Here is a 16218-nt window from a genome sequence, read left to right on the forward strand (position 1 = left end):
AAAGAGAGACTGAAATGGTGAAGAAGGGAATGAGGTATTGAGATACTTGAGTTTGGTTGAAAGAAAAAAATAAAAATAGGTAGGACTGATCAACCTGTGGCAGCAATGTACTGGACTCTACTGTGGTAATTAACTGATTCCAGCTTTCAGAGTTTGCCTCAGCTGTTCAAACCGATCAGCAGCAGCAAATTTCTTTATCATGCAAGAGTGTGCCCCCCGCCCCCCACACCCACTCCTGCAGTGCCCACTGATTAACGGGGGACTATCTTTTTAGGAGGAGAGGAGCAAGCATAGGTCAGCACTTTAGTCTTTAGCTTATCAGCCCATTTTCATAGTTCATTTGATTCAGGGCAGTTAACTCCCCATCCCCTGGGTGCTCTGTTGAAGCTGGGTCGTTGGCACATGCGTTCCAGAGCGATGCTGGGCAGGTTCTGGGTTTCCACTGCCTCAAAGTCAATCACTGGTATCACCCTCTTGCTGGCCATAGCACCCCCAAATGGCATGGGAGATCTGGGAAACAAAGAAGAGTCCTTAAAGAGCAGGCTCAGTGCATCGTGTTACTGGTAAAACATGACCCTAGGTATCACGTTGCTCACGTCTTCCCATTAAGAGGAGAAAAAAAAGGGGGGGGGGTAGTATTACATGATAAATGATACCCAGTATGGTCATCTCTTTGATTTTAACTGAAGGTCCTGTTAACAGGAGACGGAAACGGGGGGTATGATGAACTCAATCTTTTCCACTTGTGCTTTGACCAGTAGTTGACTTCAGATATAATTGAGGCTTCATAATTTCATGATAATCTTAAGGGTGTAAACAGATCCCGACATTGGGCGTGAGTTCCAGACTGGCTGGCAGAAACCGTGTGATTTGACAGCCTTAATTGAGTAAAGTCTGAGGTTATCTTTCATATATTCCCTATTTCTCCATCTACCCAAGCTTAACCTTTGTTCCACCTCACTGGTGTGATGCAGTTCCATGTGCGCCATGAGAAAGGTGATTCACTTTCGTGCGTAATCTGTCATACTGGGGGAATTAACACCTCGCAACCCCCCCAGTGGATCATCTTTCAAGAGCCAGGGTTCAAAATAGCCATCATGTAGCCAAACTCAAGGAGGTGCAAGCCAGAGACTGGATTAATTTCAAACTGTGGAAACATGAAGCGGAGCCAAGGGAAGAGATGATGGTGATAGATAATATGGTTATGTATTCCTTGGTCTATTTGAAGATTGGTGGATCTCAATACCTGTGCTTTTAACTGAAAAGAATTTAGCACTTCATGATTTATTTGGGTGAACAGATTAGTGACTGGTAAAGCAGGTGGAGAAAAGCTGTTTTACCTGTTGAAGCACCTGTAGTTGGCAGGCCGTAGCCTTTGTGGGAGCTGGGGCAGCTGGGCATTGAGGGCGTTCAGGAGCTCTTCATTGTTTCCCAAAGCTTCCCTCCATGGGGAGCAGTAGGATTTGGGGATTACTGTTGTGTTGAACTTCTCATGAGGAATTTCCTTCAGAGGGCCAGAATATCCTGACAGAAACAGAAGTCTAATGTCAGCGGGCACATACCACTATGGGTGAAGTGAAATCTGTGTTACTTTAATTTTGAGTAATTTTATGTTTTAAATTCAAAGTAAGCAAAAGAAGGTCTCTTGTGTTGAGAAAAATGCATAATCCAATACAAAACCTGTAAGTAAATTTAAAAAAAAAAGCAAGCCCTGATAAAGCACAAACAGATCTAATATGAATATAAATATCTTTGATGTCACTCCTGTCAACAATAGGAATTACAGTAATTAGATCTCGGTGTGAATCCCTGATCATAAACAGAGCTTAGCTCACTGTCAGTCAGACTCTTAAGCAGTGCCTTCTGTCAGACCGTATAACAGCAGTCAGCAAAGATGCTCACAGATAATTGCTCCCTACAAACTGCCAACTCTCCTGGCAATGAAAATAATAAAACCAATTTATTTGCTCAACACATTTCCACATGAAAAACGAATACAAGCTGATCAAAGTTAGATACAGTCTATCATGCATTGCTCAAGCGCTGGCTTTGTCCAGGCACTATAGCATTGCCCAAGTGTTGTGGTGAACTAGTCCTATGGCTTGTGGCAGTCTGTGGCACTCCTTTCATCACCGTGTATCACCATTTACCTGGAGCGAGGATGTCAGGACTGCCCTTCTTTGCTACAGTCTTCTGTAGGTTCATGGCCAGGCTATGCTTACCAGGGATGGAGAAAGCCTGGTTTTCTTTTCCTCCCTGTGGCTCTGGGATGATTTGCGCGGGAGGAATGGCCTCAAGATGGACCTGGAGGAACAAAGTTAAGTTTCTGTGAATTTATTTACTCCACAAATACTGTAACACATTTTTTTTAAAGTGGTACTCCACCAATTTTAGACATGAAGTTCGGTTTGCTTGTTAGGAGGATACTACTCTGCCTGTGTAAACACTTGTATAATGTCTTCTGTGGCTCTGAAAGAAGCTTTTTCCGAAGTTTGAAAAAAATAACCATGATGATGTCATCATGGCCCCAATGTTGTCCAAGTGCAAGTATCCCGTAACATCTCTTCTTACAAGGGACACTATTTGTAATGGATATTCCTGTCTGCTTAAATGTATTATAGTCGCTCACTCATTTAATTCGGAGAAACTTCATGACTCTACAAGAAACAGTCCATTGTGCAGATGCCCTTATTGTAGCAAGATGTTAAATCCCTGTTGCTGCATGTCAGAAATACAGGTTCACAATTTTTGTAGGGTGCACTTAGCCCAGTGGATGTGAATCATGTGCTTTGTGCCGTTTGTCGATTCCTTACATTATTAGTGTTGTAAGCACCATTGGCGGCGTTCTCCAGGGTGAACCTCTCGACTCTCCTCTGTCTCTCCTGAAACATGCGAGAGCCTCGATTAGCGGGAAGATTCAGCTCCTCCATCATCACATCCTTTGGAACACTGATCTTCTTCCCCAGGTTCAGACCCTCTGGCACAACATGACAGACAAATGGAGGTGCTTTAATAAGTGATCATATTTAATGTCCCTGTGCATTTTCAAAATGGCAGTATAAGGCTAGAGAAGTCCTTTTGCCCCATGTTTTTGTGCAGTGTGGCATGGCATCAGGTGACTCTAATCCTGCATAAATACATCATGACATTTGGTTGTTAGTGCAAAGGCAAAGATAGCAGCAACTTCCAGACATTTGGAAAGAGAAGGAAAGTAACACTGACTAATAAGGACCTTTGGCAAATCATAATGTCTCCTCTGATCTTCTTGTTTCTGTCAACTTTAAACAGCTGAAAGGGACTGATATGAAAAAGCCAAACCGTGTGCAGCATCGCTAAGTTGGTATCTGCACAGCTTTTGCTCAGGGTCTCTTCTCATGTTATATCATGGCACAGTGGAGGGTCTGAAATAGCCTCGAGATGATGTCAAGAGGTGTGTAATGTTTGCTGTGGTCCAGAGTTGCGTGGGTAACTGGGCATATAAATAGGATCTTTGGATGAAAGACTAATGTAACAGTGGATGGCCCTCTTTCTTGCACATGATAAGTGTTAGGAGAGGGTATATGCCACCCTTGAGGAGCTTTCTTTGATCAGCCTGCGTAAAATTGAGTGGTGGGAGTCACATTTTGCTGAGTTTAGGGGACTTGGTTTCAAAGCCTAGCTGGCGGGCAGCGCTGGAAAACAAACAGTGCAACTGGGATGGTCCCTGCTGGCACTCCAGGGATTTGGGTGTACCACGCTCAATGTGTCCCCAGGCAGTGGAATAACACGCTTTGATGTTTGGTTCAGTTATCATCTGACAGCCCTGGCTTTGATCACACACTATGGCAGTTGTTGATGCAATACAAAAACTAATATGTGTATCAGTTTACCTCCAAATATTCTGTACGCATATGTCAATTCTGTGTCCCAGAGTCCTGACATAGACTGGAAAAAAAAAACAATGCATTCACAGTATACTCACCTCCTTTGGCTTCTTTAGACAGAGCCTTAGCTTGCAACATCCTCTGTCTAGTCATGTCATTTGGGCCAGACTTCATCGTCATCATTTTTGTCTTTCTGTGATGGACGCAGACATTTTCATTATTAATTAAAGGATTTATCTAAATTGTAGTTTGTTTTATGACACTACTTCAATATATAATCTATAATTTCTGATTTAGTGACAAAAGAAAGACAGATACACTCCTATAGGTTTCCTCTACATTGTAAACCTAGGTCCTAAGATATATCTTATTGACATAAGTTACAAGTTTTATTAAGGGCACCTCCACTTTGTTAAGTGAGTGTGCTTACATTATTCCACTCCGACTCTTCCCCCAGCTTAGTCCTTACCTGTGTCTCCTGCCGGTCTGTATGTCGGGTGCGGGAGTTGGTCTGTATGGTTGCGTGGTTGATCCCGTACTGGAGCTGGGATGCTTCCACGCTCCGCTCTGACACTCCTCAGCAGAGAAGGAGCAGTCTGTATAAAACTCAACCCAGGATGCCTCCAGTGCTTACCTCACTCAGTTTATTTTAGCAGAGGGGTTGAGAGAGTGAAGATAGATGGAGGGAGTGTTGGGGGGTGGGGGTGATTAAGGGAAGGGGCAAGTATAAAAATTTACATCCTGACCTCAAGCCTTCTTGAGAATAAAAATCTGATCCTCTCTCTCTCTCTCTCGCTCCCTCTGTGTGTGTGTGTGTGTGTGTGTGCGTGTGTGTGTGTGCGCCTCTTAACAGCTGCTGTCCAGACAGTGACAGCTATATGAGAGGCCAAGCATCTAACTTCTCCACTGCAAGCATAGACACACAAACACAATTTCTATTTCCTCTCTTTCTTTTCTCCCTTTTGTAAAGACCTTTGTAACAACTGTGCCATATATAAGTTGCTTACGAACACACCCACCATGTGTTTCCCATGTAGAGACAGTTTAACGGGAGAAGCTGTAAAATTGATGATTGCTGCAATCAGAGGTTGTGATTCTGTTTTCAAGTTTGGGGTCCAAGGTTAAACTGCGGCAGTTTGCTGTTCCGTTTCTGATGGTACGAGACCTTCCACGTCCTTTTCTTTCTCACTGCTGTGAGTTACGGGCATTCTACATAACTCTCAGTTACTTAGTAGTGTAAATGATTGTAATAAATAACAATACAAGGTTTTTACCCTTGTGTTTTCGTTCATTAAGAACTGCTCAGAAACTCCAGTTGGGATTTCTGCATAAACCCTTTTTTGTGTTTATATTTAAGTTAAGTTTATATAACTTTATTTTTGGTCACCCTTTGTGAACTCAAATTAGTCTTCTTATCAAGCAGCTTTTTCCCCCCACAAATTGATTCATTGAGCTCAGCAGGAGCCTGGAGGGAAAAAAACATTTTCTTTTCTTTATCCCTGTTGAGATTAGATATCGATTTTGCACCTGCACTGCTCCAAAATACCACCATCCCCCAGTGGGAAGCCTCCCAGCCTCTGAAAGAAAATGTGAAGTCATCCTGAGTCACAGAAGATCTTCGGCAGACACACAATGGAAGCTGAATAGGTGCTGTCCATTAAGGGTTTTTTCAAGTATTTGTTTAGTAGAAAAAAAAACAATTTTGCTTTATAAAATCAAACCAGATTGGGTTCGTAGCCCTCTTCTGACAAAGAAAATTTCAGCTTTTGTGTGGTACTGTATCACACAGAGCCTTAGTCATTACAATCAATCTGTCATTTCCACTTTATCCAGACCTACTGGTTATAACAATTCAATACAAACGCAGTTATTATGACAAGCTTCTATTAATAATTCAGTGATTTTTAGTACAATAATGAAAATAGGCCAAATTCTTGTGACAGGAGTCATCTGTGTTTGAGAGGTGCCTTCCACAGTGTGTTTATGTCACATAGAGAGAGGTGCACAACCACCAGGCCGTGACAGCTGACACAAGAACAATAGAGGCTCATTCAGACACAAGGGCTTGTGTAATTAGGGCACCTTTAAAACTGCTGGCCTTCAGATGAAACCTTATTTGGCTGGCAAGTCTGAGGAAGTTCAGGTAGTGTTGAGAGCAGGAGAAGGCAAAAGCAGCAATATTCAATGCACCACTTTTTATACCTTAACTCTGAAAACTACATGAATTAAAATTCAGCTTGCAGCAGGGAAAAAGTCATCATTCTGAACTTTTCTTATTTGCTTGCAGGTTCCTTAGGGAGGACTGCTTGAAGTCAATCATTTGGGGGGGCTGTCTTGACAGCGCTCAGTTTGAGCTTCAATCCAGAAAGATAAAATGTACGGGCTGCTGTGTGAGAGTCTTCATGACTTCATCAAGGAGTCATACGGAGATGATGTATGGAAGCTGGTCAGAGAGAGAGCAGATGTCAGATTGCACTCCTTTGTCACCCACCAGGTACAGTGTCTATGCTTTTGAAATGAGTAATATGAAGTAATGCTGTATGTATGCATAGAATAATAATAGCTATGAGGTCTTTACTGGCTATGTGCATCCAAGTCAACTTATTTGCAGGTCACTCTGCTTTGCCCTGTAAAGCTTCATACACCTGATGTCAACAAAATCTATTTTTCTCAGCGATAATGTCTGCATATGTGTATCTGCAGGTGTATAGCGAGAGTGTGATTCCCCGTATTGCAAAAGCAGCCAGTGGAGTGACAGGCACGCCTTACAATGAGCTGATGAACTCCTGGGGTGTCTACTTCCTGGGCTTTGTAGGGAAGTATGGCTATGACAGGATCCTCAAGGTGAGAAAAGATCTGCGAAATGTCAGATCTGTGTTTTCTTTTGGTAGATATGTGGGAGAATTATTAAATACACAGTGAAATTACAGTATGTATCCTTAGTACTTCTTTTTTGCTAATGAATTGTTAGGTTTCAAACATTTGCTTTTCATTTATATATATATATATATATATATATATATATATATATATATATATATATATATCTTATTGTGTCTTTTTTTTGGTTGACATTTTGAAACAAAATCTCTCAATCCAGTCTAAGAGATTATTGTGAGTAGTTTTTCATCAAAATTAGGGCATGTCACATAAATGTCCAACCTTTAAGATTTTGCACATCTTAGCAAATAAGGGGTTATAAATGGAGTACATACACTCATACAGACACTCATTGGATTATTGGTCATTCTTCCCAGCCCTTATTAGCAACCAACGTCTGTTTTGTTTCAGTGTGCTAAAATAGATCAAAGATGTAACTCTGAAGACATCATCAGGGGTTATGTTCTCAGTTTTGACTAAGTTTTCCTCCAGAGCTGCAAAAAAGACATTATGCAAGTGGTTTCACAGGATGGTTAGCTCTACCCATGATGACCTTTTTGTGTAAAATCAGTGTAGAGTCCCTTTAGGAATTCTCTTAAGAAAGCTACAGCAACTGTCTTAGACGTGACACCCCCCGTCTCTGCCTTCAGGTTTTGGGCCGTCATGTACGTGACTTTGTCAACGGCCTTGACAACCTCCATGAATACCTGCGCTTCAGCTACCCCAAGGTGCAGCCCCCAACCTTCTTCTGCCAGGAGGAGTCTGCCACTGGAGTCACCCTTCACTACAGGTCTGAGAGGATTAGGAGGAGGGCAGAGGGCGGGGGATGGGGGGGGGGGGATAGACTATCAGGCATCAGAGGTAAAAGGTAAAAATAGGAGAACAGAGCATAAATATTGAAAGCTGTGCCATTAATATATTTAGAAAGATATTGAATTTTCTTCCTCTTTGACCTGCAGGAGTAAGCGTAAAGGCTACCTGCACTACGCCATGGGTCAGCTGAGGCAGATGGGGAAACAGTTCTATGACACTGACATCCATGTGGAGGTGCTGTCTGAGCAGATGGTTGGAGACTATTCCCATGTCACCATGAGGTACACACAAACACATACACACACACACACACACACACACACACACACACACACACACACACACACACACACACACACACACACACACACATACAAAGCTTTTTTTAATCACTGGTGGAAAGTAAATAAGTGCATTTACTCAAGTACTATACATAAGTACAGTTTTACAGGTACTTACACTTTGTATTTCGGTTTTATGTTACTTCATACTTCTAATCCACTATATTTAAAAGGGAAATATTGTAATTTTTACTGCAATACATGTTTTTGGCAGCCTGAAAAGCAACTATTAACAGTACTACTTAATTTAAAGAGTAGGATTTTACATTAAAAAAAACATATGAAACCAGTGGTTACAATCCTTTTGGCTTGTGACCTCTTACAAAAAAAGTGTCTTGGTGGGGTCCCTTGACCAGTTTTTGGTGTCTATGAGTTTCATTGTTCCACCATGGAGTGATTTCCCGTCTAAACTTCTCAGATGGCCTCATTTAAATAACTGTTTGAGACCTAAAGAGATAAAATTGCCCAGTATTTTACCAAAAAAGAACAAAGATTATAGAAACATCCAAACATTTAAGTAGGACTAAACTACCTAACTGTGTACAAATATTTAAAGGCTAACCACAACAATTAAATGCTAATTATGTATTGATGCATCAGTACTACCAATCAATAAATAAATATATGATAAGTTTTCAGCCACAGGGGCATTTTTCTGCCAAACAAATACATTTACTGTCGATACTTTAATTACATTTTACTGATAATACTTCTGTACTTTTACAGTTTTGTACTGGTACTTTTACTTAAGGATCTGAAAACGTCATCAACCACACTTTAAACTTCAGAAAACATATTGATCTGACTGTCTGTGCAGACTGAACTTTGACAACTCTGCTTACCGCTACATCATGAAGGAGGATGAGGAAGAGCAGGAGATTTTGCCCATTACTTCAGACTTCTTCTTTGAGGTCTTCCCCTTTAATATCGTCTTCAGACAGGTACTCCTTCTGAGTTACCCTCCTCATTGTACCAAGGGCAGTTAATGAATGAAATGAATGGTTAAGTGAATGAACCATTGGTGATTCTTTGATTCTTTAGGACATGGTGGTGCATAATGTCGGCTCAGGTCTGGCTACAGTCTTCCCTGATCTGGATGGGAAGAAGATCAATGATGCCTTCTTGCTGGCTCGCCCCTTAGTGGAGTTCACCTGGAACATGGTAAGACATCACTTTACATGTCCCCATTTCAGACAATTCAGGTCAAACTTCAGCTACACCATTCTGCAATAAACAACAATGTATCTTAAAATATTAGCTTTAAACACGTTGCTGATGAGTGTTGAGAATACTGACTTTGTAATCTGTACACAGATCATCTCCCACCCGAACAATCTGTTTGAGATCATGTCCAAGGAGCCTGTGAAGAGAGAGAGGAACCTTCACAACCGAGTCCAGAGTAAGAGTGGGAGCCATGTAAACACTCGCAGGGGTGTGTGTCTGGTGGGCAAGGGCTCGCAGGCCTGTGGTCAGATCAGGAGGTCTTGCAGTTGCTGAAATTGAATTGTTTGATGTCTTGACTCTACTTAAATTGATTGAATTTAGTGGGACTGATCCCAGCTCTGTTTGTCATAGGTGGAGGGTGTGAATATAAATGTGAATAGTTCTGATAGTTGACCCTGTTTTTTCACAGATTCCGACTATGAAAATGCCAGTCGCTCTGCTGACGTAGATGTGGAGCTCATGGCTTTCCAGTCCATCATTGGAGATGATTACAAAGGTCATGACCTTTCTGTTATCTAAAAGCACATAGCAAGACCTGGGCATACAGACACTGAAATGGTCTGGCTGACAATGACAAAATAAAACTATTAAAAAACTAAAAAACAGAGATAGATACATAACAATCTCAAATTAAAGGAATAGTTTGACATTTTGGGAAATATGCTTATTTGCTTTCTTATTGAGAGTTGTTGACTTGATGATAGGACTGATACCTCTCTCATGTAGAGGCTTAGCAGAGGGTTAGCTTAAGTTAGCATCATTGACTGAAAACATAGGGTAAAAGCTGGTCTGGCTCTGTCAGAAGGTAACAAAAAATCGACCTACCAACCCCCCTTAAGTTCACTAGTTATCTCAGTTGTTTAATATGTACAAAAACTGAAATGAAACTGAGTTACGCCAACTGGCTGCTGGCTTCAATTTCATATTAAAACATATAGATATGAGAGTGGTCTAACTGTTGGCAAGAAAGCAAATATATGCATATTTCCCAAAATGTTAAACTATTCCTTTTAAAAATGCTAAACTGCCATACCCATTAGAATGACACTCTATACACAGTGCAGTTATTATTTACTTTTAATGCTAAAATTTAACCTAACGCAGATCTCTAGATATTTGTCTTTTTGGAAACTGAATGTGCTCCTCTTTTAGACGGTAACAGCGCTAATGCGATGGAAAGCTGGGGCGATGGGAGCCGCTGCCTGAAACTAAAAGGACAAATGAGATACATGCCAGAGTGGGAGTCCATCATCTTCCTTGGAACTCCTGTGTAAGGACACACACACACACACACACACACACACACACACACACACACACACACACACACACACACACACACAGGACACAGATCTTTATTAATATGCTGCAGTTGAAAAGTAAAACATTCTAAAAAGCAGCAAGAGCGAAACTGAATTACGAGGCAGGAAATAAAAGCCTGGGCAGTGAATCAAATCAGGGGCCCATTCTAACAGCACTTACCATGCATGAAATGAGCTGCTAATTAGCCTGTAATCAGACAGTGCAGCTCTTGTGAGCGTAATGGGAACCCATTCGCAACTGGGAGTGTTTTCCACAGAGTACATTACCAAAACATCTCCCTCCTCTTCTAAAACAATTTGTTTTGCAAGTAAATGCCCTTATGCCCGTATTGACAAAACTTACATTACTTATAGTTAGGGAAACTAATCAAATAATATCCCTCAGAAATACAGCCTTTTAATTCCTAAAATTTTACAGATACTGCTATCTTATTCATTCAGTTGTTGTAAATTTTCTGTTATTTTTCTCTCTTTAACTGCCTGTTAAATGTGTGTACAGGATGGAGAGTCTGAGTGCTATGTTTAAGACTGGCTTGTACATCAATGACCTGAGCATGCACGACTCCAGCAGAGATCTGGTTTTGGCGGGGACCCAGCAGTCAGAGGAGCTCAAGAGAGCTCTCATACAGGTTCCTTGAGCCAAAGTGCAGCTGTATTTTATTATGAATGACCAGCTCACTTGTCACTCTGTATTATGCAAAGTTGCTCTGAAGCCCTTCTTTCAGTCTAGCAACCCCAGATAACCTTCTGCCCGCAGGCCTGAGATAAAAGAAATAGATGCAAATTTACAGTGTTTTTCTGTCTTACTGCCATTGTGAATGCAGGAGCAAAAGAAGTCCAGTAAGCTGGAGGAGAGCATGAAGATGTTGGACTATGAGATGAAGAAGACTGATGACCTTCTGTACAGGATGATTCCCAAGCCAGTGGCTAAAAGGCTGCGCAAAGGAGAGCCTGCTGTAAACACATGTGAGGTCAGGATTGTAGACAGTGCCCTATAAAGTACAGTGATCAACCACAATGTTAAATCCAGTGACAGGTGAAGTGAATAACATTGACTATCTTGTTACAGTGGAACCTCTCAAGGAAAGGGATATATTAGGCATTAAGTGAACAGTCAGTTCTTGAAGTTGATGGTCTGGAAACAGGAAAAATGGGCAAGCTTAAGGATCTGAGTGATGCTGACAAGGGCCAAATTGTGATGGCTAGAGAACTGGGTCAGAACATCTCCACAATGGCAGGTCTTGTGGGGTGGTCCCGGTATGCAGTGGTTAGTACCTACCAAAAATAGTTAAAGGAAGGACAACTGGTGAACTGGTGACGGGGTTATGGGCGCCTAAGGCTCATTGATAGGCATGGGGAGCAAAGACTAGCCCGTCTGGTCTGATCCCGCAGAAGAGCTACTGTAGCACAAATTGCTGAAAACCTTAATTTTGGCTATGAAAGAAAACTTTTAGAACACCCAGTGCATCACAGCTTGCTGTATAGGCGGCTGCGTAGCTGCGGACCTGTTAGAGTGCCCATGCTGACCCCTGTCCACTGTGCTCTTGCATTGATTACCTGGAAAAAGGCAAGTTTGTGGAGGCAGCGTGTTGCTCTTGGCAGTGTTCTGCTGGGAAAGCTTGGGACCTTGCATTCATGTGGATGTTACTTTGACACGAACCACCTACCTAAACATGGTTGCAGACCAAGTACTAGCGTTAATGGCAACAATATTCTCCGATGGCAGTAGCCTCTTTCAGCAGGATAATGCGCCCTGCCATATGGCGCAAAAAAAAAAAAAAAAAAAAAAAAAAAGAATTGTTCAGGAATGGTTTGAGGAATAACACAAAGAGTTCGAGGTGTTGACTTGGCCTATAAATTCCCCAAATCTCAATCTGCTTTAGCATCTGTAAGATGTGCTAAAAAAACAAGATAAATCCATGGAGGCCTCTCCTCGCAACTTACAGGACTTAAAGGATCTGATGCTATTGTCTAAGATACCACAGGACACATTCAGAGGCTTTTTTGAGTCCATTCCTCAACTGGTCAGAGCTGTTTTGGCCACACGAGGGGAACCTACACAAAATAGGCAAGTGGTTTTAATGTTGTAGCTGATCTGTGTATATGTCACAATTCTCCTATGATTTTACACCCCAAGTGCGTAAAACAACAGAAGCAACAATCCCATTCTTTTTTTCATTCCCTGCTCTTTAAAACAATAGTTTAACATTGTGGGAAATACATTCATCAGCTTTCTTTCTGAGTGTTAGATGAGAAGATTGATACCACTCTCATGGCTATATGGTAAAAATAAAGTTACAGCAGCTGGTCAGTTTAGCTTAGCACAAAGACCGGAAACAGGGAAAAGTGCTAGCCTAGCTCTATCTAAAGCTCTATCCAAACAAAATACAAACAAGACGTAACATTTTAATTAGTGAGCTTCAGAGGTCTTGGAAAGCAGATTTTGCAGAGCCAGGCTAAGTGTTTAGAGGAGCTAGCTGTTTCCCCCTATTTCCCGTCTTTATGCTAAGCTAAGCTAACCGGCTGCTGGCTGTACCTTCATATTTATTGTACAGACTCTAGATTGGTATCCATATTCTCATTTAACTGTCTTGAAATCACATTCATGTAACAAAGCACTTAAAAAATTGAATCTTGTATCTCAAAGAACAAACTGAGTTCTTCTCTTCCCCAATGTAGATAGTGAACAGGTAGCTAAACACACACACACACACACACACACACACACACACACACACACACACACACACACACACACACACACACACACACACACACACACACACACACTCTCTCTCATCCATATAAATGCTCTGCATTCTTACTATTGTGTAGTCATCCTATTGGAGACTTTTTGCTATAGTGAAATTCAGGCTAAGTTAGAGTTGCTTGCTGAGGTTGCATAACAGTATAAACATCAAAAATAGTCCATGAATGCCTGCCTCCCTTCTCAACCTGCCTGCTCATCAACTCTCTTATCACTTTCTTCCCAGGTGTTCCCAGATGTGACCATTCTCTTCAGTGATGTAGTGGGGTTTACTCGCATTTGCAGCCACATCACTCCAATGCAGGTGGTCTCCATGCTCAACACCATGTACACGCTGTTTGACACTCTCAGCGAGAAGCATCGCGTCTTCAAGGTTTGTGTATATGTTTTTCCTCTGTGCAATTCACTTTATACATAAGTTCTCCTCTGGAGGAGCTGCTGTTGCTCTCCTTTCCAGGTTGAGACAATTGGAGATGCCTACATGGTGGTTGCTGGGGCTCCAGAGAAGACTAAGTACCACGCTCATAATATTTGTGACATGGCCCTAGACATGGTGCGCTCCATTGATCACTTAAAAGACCCCTCCAACGGCAACAACATACAGATTCGTGTTGGTGGGTAGAATGTGTGCGAACTTGTCAGCGTGTCTATGTTGACATTTGACTGAGTGAACTAACCTGTTGTCCTGGTTGCAGGGATCCACTCTGGCATGGTTGTGGCAGGCGTGGTGGGACATAAGATGCCACGTTACGGTCTGCATGGTGACACAGTCCACACTGCATCTGCCATGGAGAGCAATGGCAAGGTACGGAAAAGTAATGAGTGAAAGGACAATGATAACTCATGGGAGGAAAAAAACACTAAGAACAGCAAGGAGAAACTGAGTCAGAATGTCTACATGTAATTAATGAAGTGATGGACCAGTTTTGTGTGACTTTGTTGTGATTGGTCATTCTCTGTCTCAATCAGGAGATGCACATACAGCTCAGCAGTGCCACCTATGAGCACCTGAAAGGAAGTCACTTCATTTTCGAAAGGAGGGGCATCATTACCATCAAGGTCAAGGGTCAAAACTGTCACCATAGCAACTATACCCACCACATTAATTGCATTTACTCAGTCATTTTAACAGCATGTTATCATTTGCTGTAGAATGTACGAGAAACGCACAGTTCAGTTCAATTCAGTTCAGGGAACTTTTATTTATCCAACATGGAACAATTAAACTATATACAGCAAGGAAGACACAAACAGATGTGTTAAAGATGCTTAAATAAAGTATAAAGTGCACGTCTCCACTCAAAAGTAAATACATCTTATCTCCACACTGTGCACAACCTACATGGGACCCAGAATTTAGGCAGTAAAGTTTTAATGGAAGATTTGCTTATCAGCAATCAGGCATAATAAACATTTCTGAGTGTAAAAAATATAAAATAAAAATTCACAATGTTTTGGCTCTGGGAAGTCAGCACACTTAGTATTCAGAGCTGGTAATTGCAGCTTGCTAGTTGATTTTTCAGTCTATATTATTAGTGGGTCTGACTTTGAGGCTGTACATTTAGCGATAATTCCAGCAAAGTGACTCCCAAAGGTTTCTGAGGCAGCTGATTACAGGTGCCAATCTCAAGATACCATCAGTGACTTGAATTTGACTATTGAAAATCTGCTGGCTTCCATTTTGCCCCCGTCCATAAAGGAAATTGTCCCTATGAGTGTACAGTATGTCTTTGAATATTTTTGCATCTTTTGTGCAAACCTAAATCTCTATTTTACTTTTTTCTTCTCTTCCTCCATTTTTAGGGGAATGTTGAAATTGAGACTTACTGGCTGAAAGGAAAGAGGGACAAGGACGGGAATGCTCAGGCAGCGTGTCCTCAGTTTGAGACTCAGACCATCAGCAAGGCCATCAGCAAGGCCACCATCTCAGGCCCAGAGGCCACAGGGGATGAGGAGGGACTGGTAAAAATTCAGCTAAGACATGCTTGAATGGTGTACACTCTCATTTACTTTACTGCCACCGTCATCATCTCTGATTTCTCGAGTCTCCTTCTGTCTTTGCCCCCAGGTTTTTCCTCTGGTGGCAGGGGAGGACGAGGATGATGTCAAATCTATTCGCTCTCATCGTATCAAGATGGAGATTTCAGGCCATTCTCTGGAGGAGTCGATGGAGGAGTGCCGGGTAGAGGAGATGTCTGTTCATAAAGTGAGAGAGAATATCTAGTGCTTGGATTTCTAAATTGCTGGACTTTTTAATGACTGATTTAACCTCAAATTCTTCTTTTTGATGATTCATTTGCCTGGGTTATTACTAGCTGTTAGTCTTGTTTTACACCTACTGTTTTGTTTTTGGTGTGATAAAATGAACTGTTCCCTCCCCAGTCCCACTATAAGGATGCTTTGCAGGACGGCCTCCAAGACTCTCACCTGGAACTGGATTCACCAGAGTCTGACGGCAGAGACTCCATCATGGAGTCCCGTGACAGCTCCTGTGACTCCCACTGCTCCAAGAGTGCCATGTGCTCCGTGTCATGAATAACGGCGCCCAAGCAGACGCTAGCCGACGATATAGCCAGTAATATATTTGACTGTTTCTAAGCGCTTAATGTATAACTGACTCAAAGCACTGAATGTTAGGCCCAATGCCAGATAGGAATGCAGTTTTTGCTGTTATTTTGCCTTTTTTGGAGGCACTCTTGTGGTGATACCATGGCAATCTCTGATGACATGTTGTTTGTACATGGACTAGACTGTAATGCATGAAATCACTAGTGGCCTTGTGTGGTGGTACGTTGCACAGCAAAATCATCAGTGCTTATTTAGCTCTGACAATACAGAAATCAGTCACAGCCATCAGTGTTAATTTTACACTTTGATCATTTTGAACAGCTGCCTTAGAGCTCCATCAGCCCCATGAGAGAACAGACACTCCTCCAAATAGAATGGCACTCAGTAGAGTGCATATGTCTGCCAAGGCAATGTTAAGGAAAGTGATCAAAAAAATTCCT

At 41.9% G+C, this 16218-nt stretch overlaps 2 protein-coding genes across 2 annotated transcripts; one reads left to right on the forward strand and one right to left on the reverse strand.

Moving 5' to 3' along the window:
* Positions 1-329: 329 nt before the first annotated feature.
* Positions 330-4049, reverse strand: LOC120785568 (myozenin-2). The gene is made up of 5 exons (XM_040120389.1): positions 3962-4049; positions 2814-2977; positions 2151-2304; positions 1341-1524; positions 330-510 (listed from the first exon to the last, which is right to left on the reverse strand). The coding sequence occupies exons 1-5, from the start codon at positions 4044-4046 to the stop codon at positions 330-332; spliced, it is 768 nt and encodes a 255-aa protein (XP_039976323.1). The 5' UTR covers positions 4047-4049.
* A 2188-nt stretch (positions 4050-6237) lies between these two features.
* LOC120785730 (soluble guanylate cyclase 88E-like) lies at positions 6238-16132 on the forward strand. The gene is made up of 18 exons (XM_040120603.1): positions 6238-6357; positions 6567-6707; positions 7394-7533; positions 7703-7837; positions 8715-8838; positions 8939-9058; positions 9212-9365; positions 9531-9617; positions 10274-10391; positions 10943-11072; positions 11268-11414; positions 13437-13583; positions 13668-13824; positions 13906-14015; positions 14180-14269; positions 15014-15172; positions 15279-15416; positions 15593-16132. Exons 1-18 carry the CDS (start codon positions 6238-6240, stop codon positions 15743-15745), a joined length of 2370 nt encoding a protein of 789 aa, XP_039976537.1. The 3' UTR covers positions 15746-16132.
* Positions 16133-16218: the final 86 nt, after the last annotated feature.

Source organism: Xiphias gladius, chromosome 23, assembly GCF_016859285.1.
Source record: "Xiphias gladius isolate SHS-SW01 ecotype Sanya breed wild chromosome 23, ASM1685928v1, whole genome shotgun sequence".
NCBI classification, from domain to species: domain Eukaryota; kingdom Metazoa; phylum Chordata; class Actinopteri; order Istiophoriformes; family Xiphiidae; genus Xiphias; species Xiphias gladius.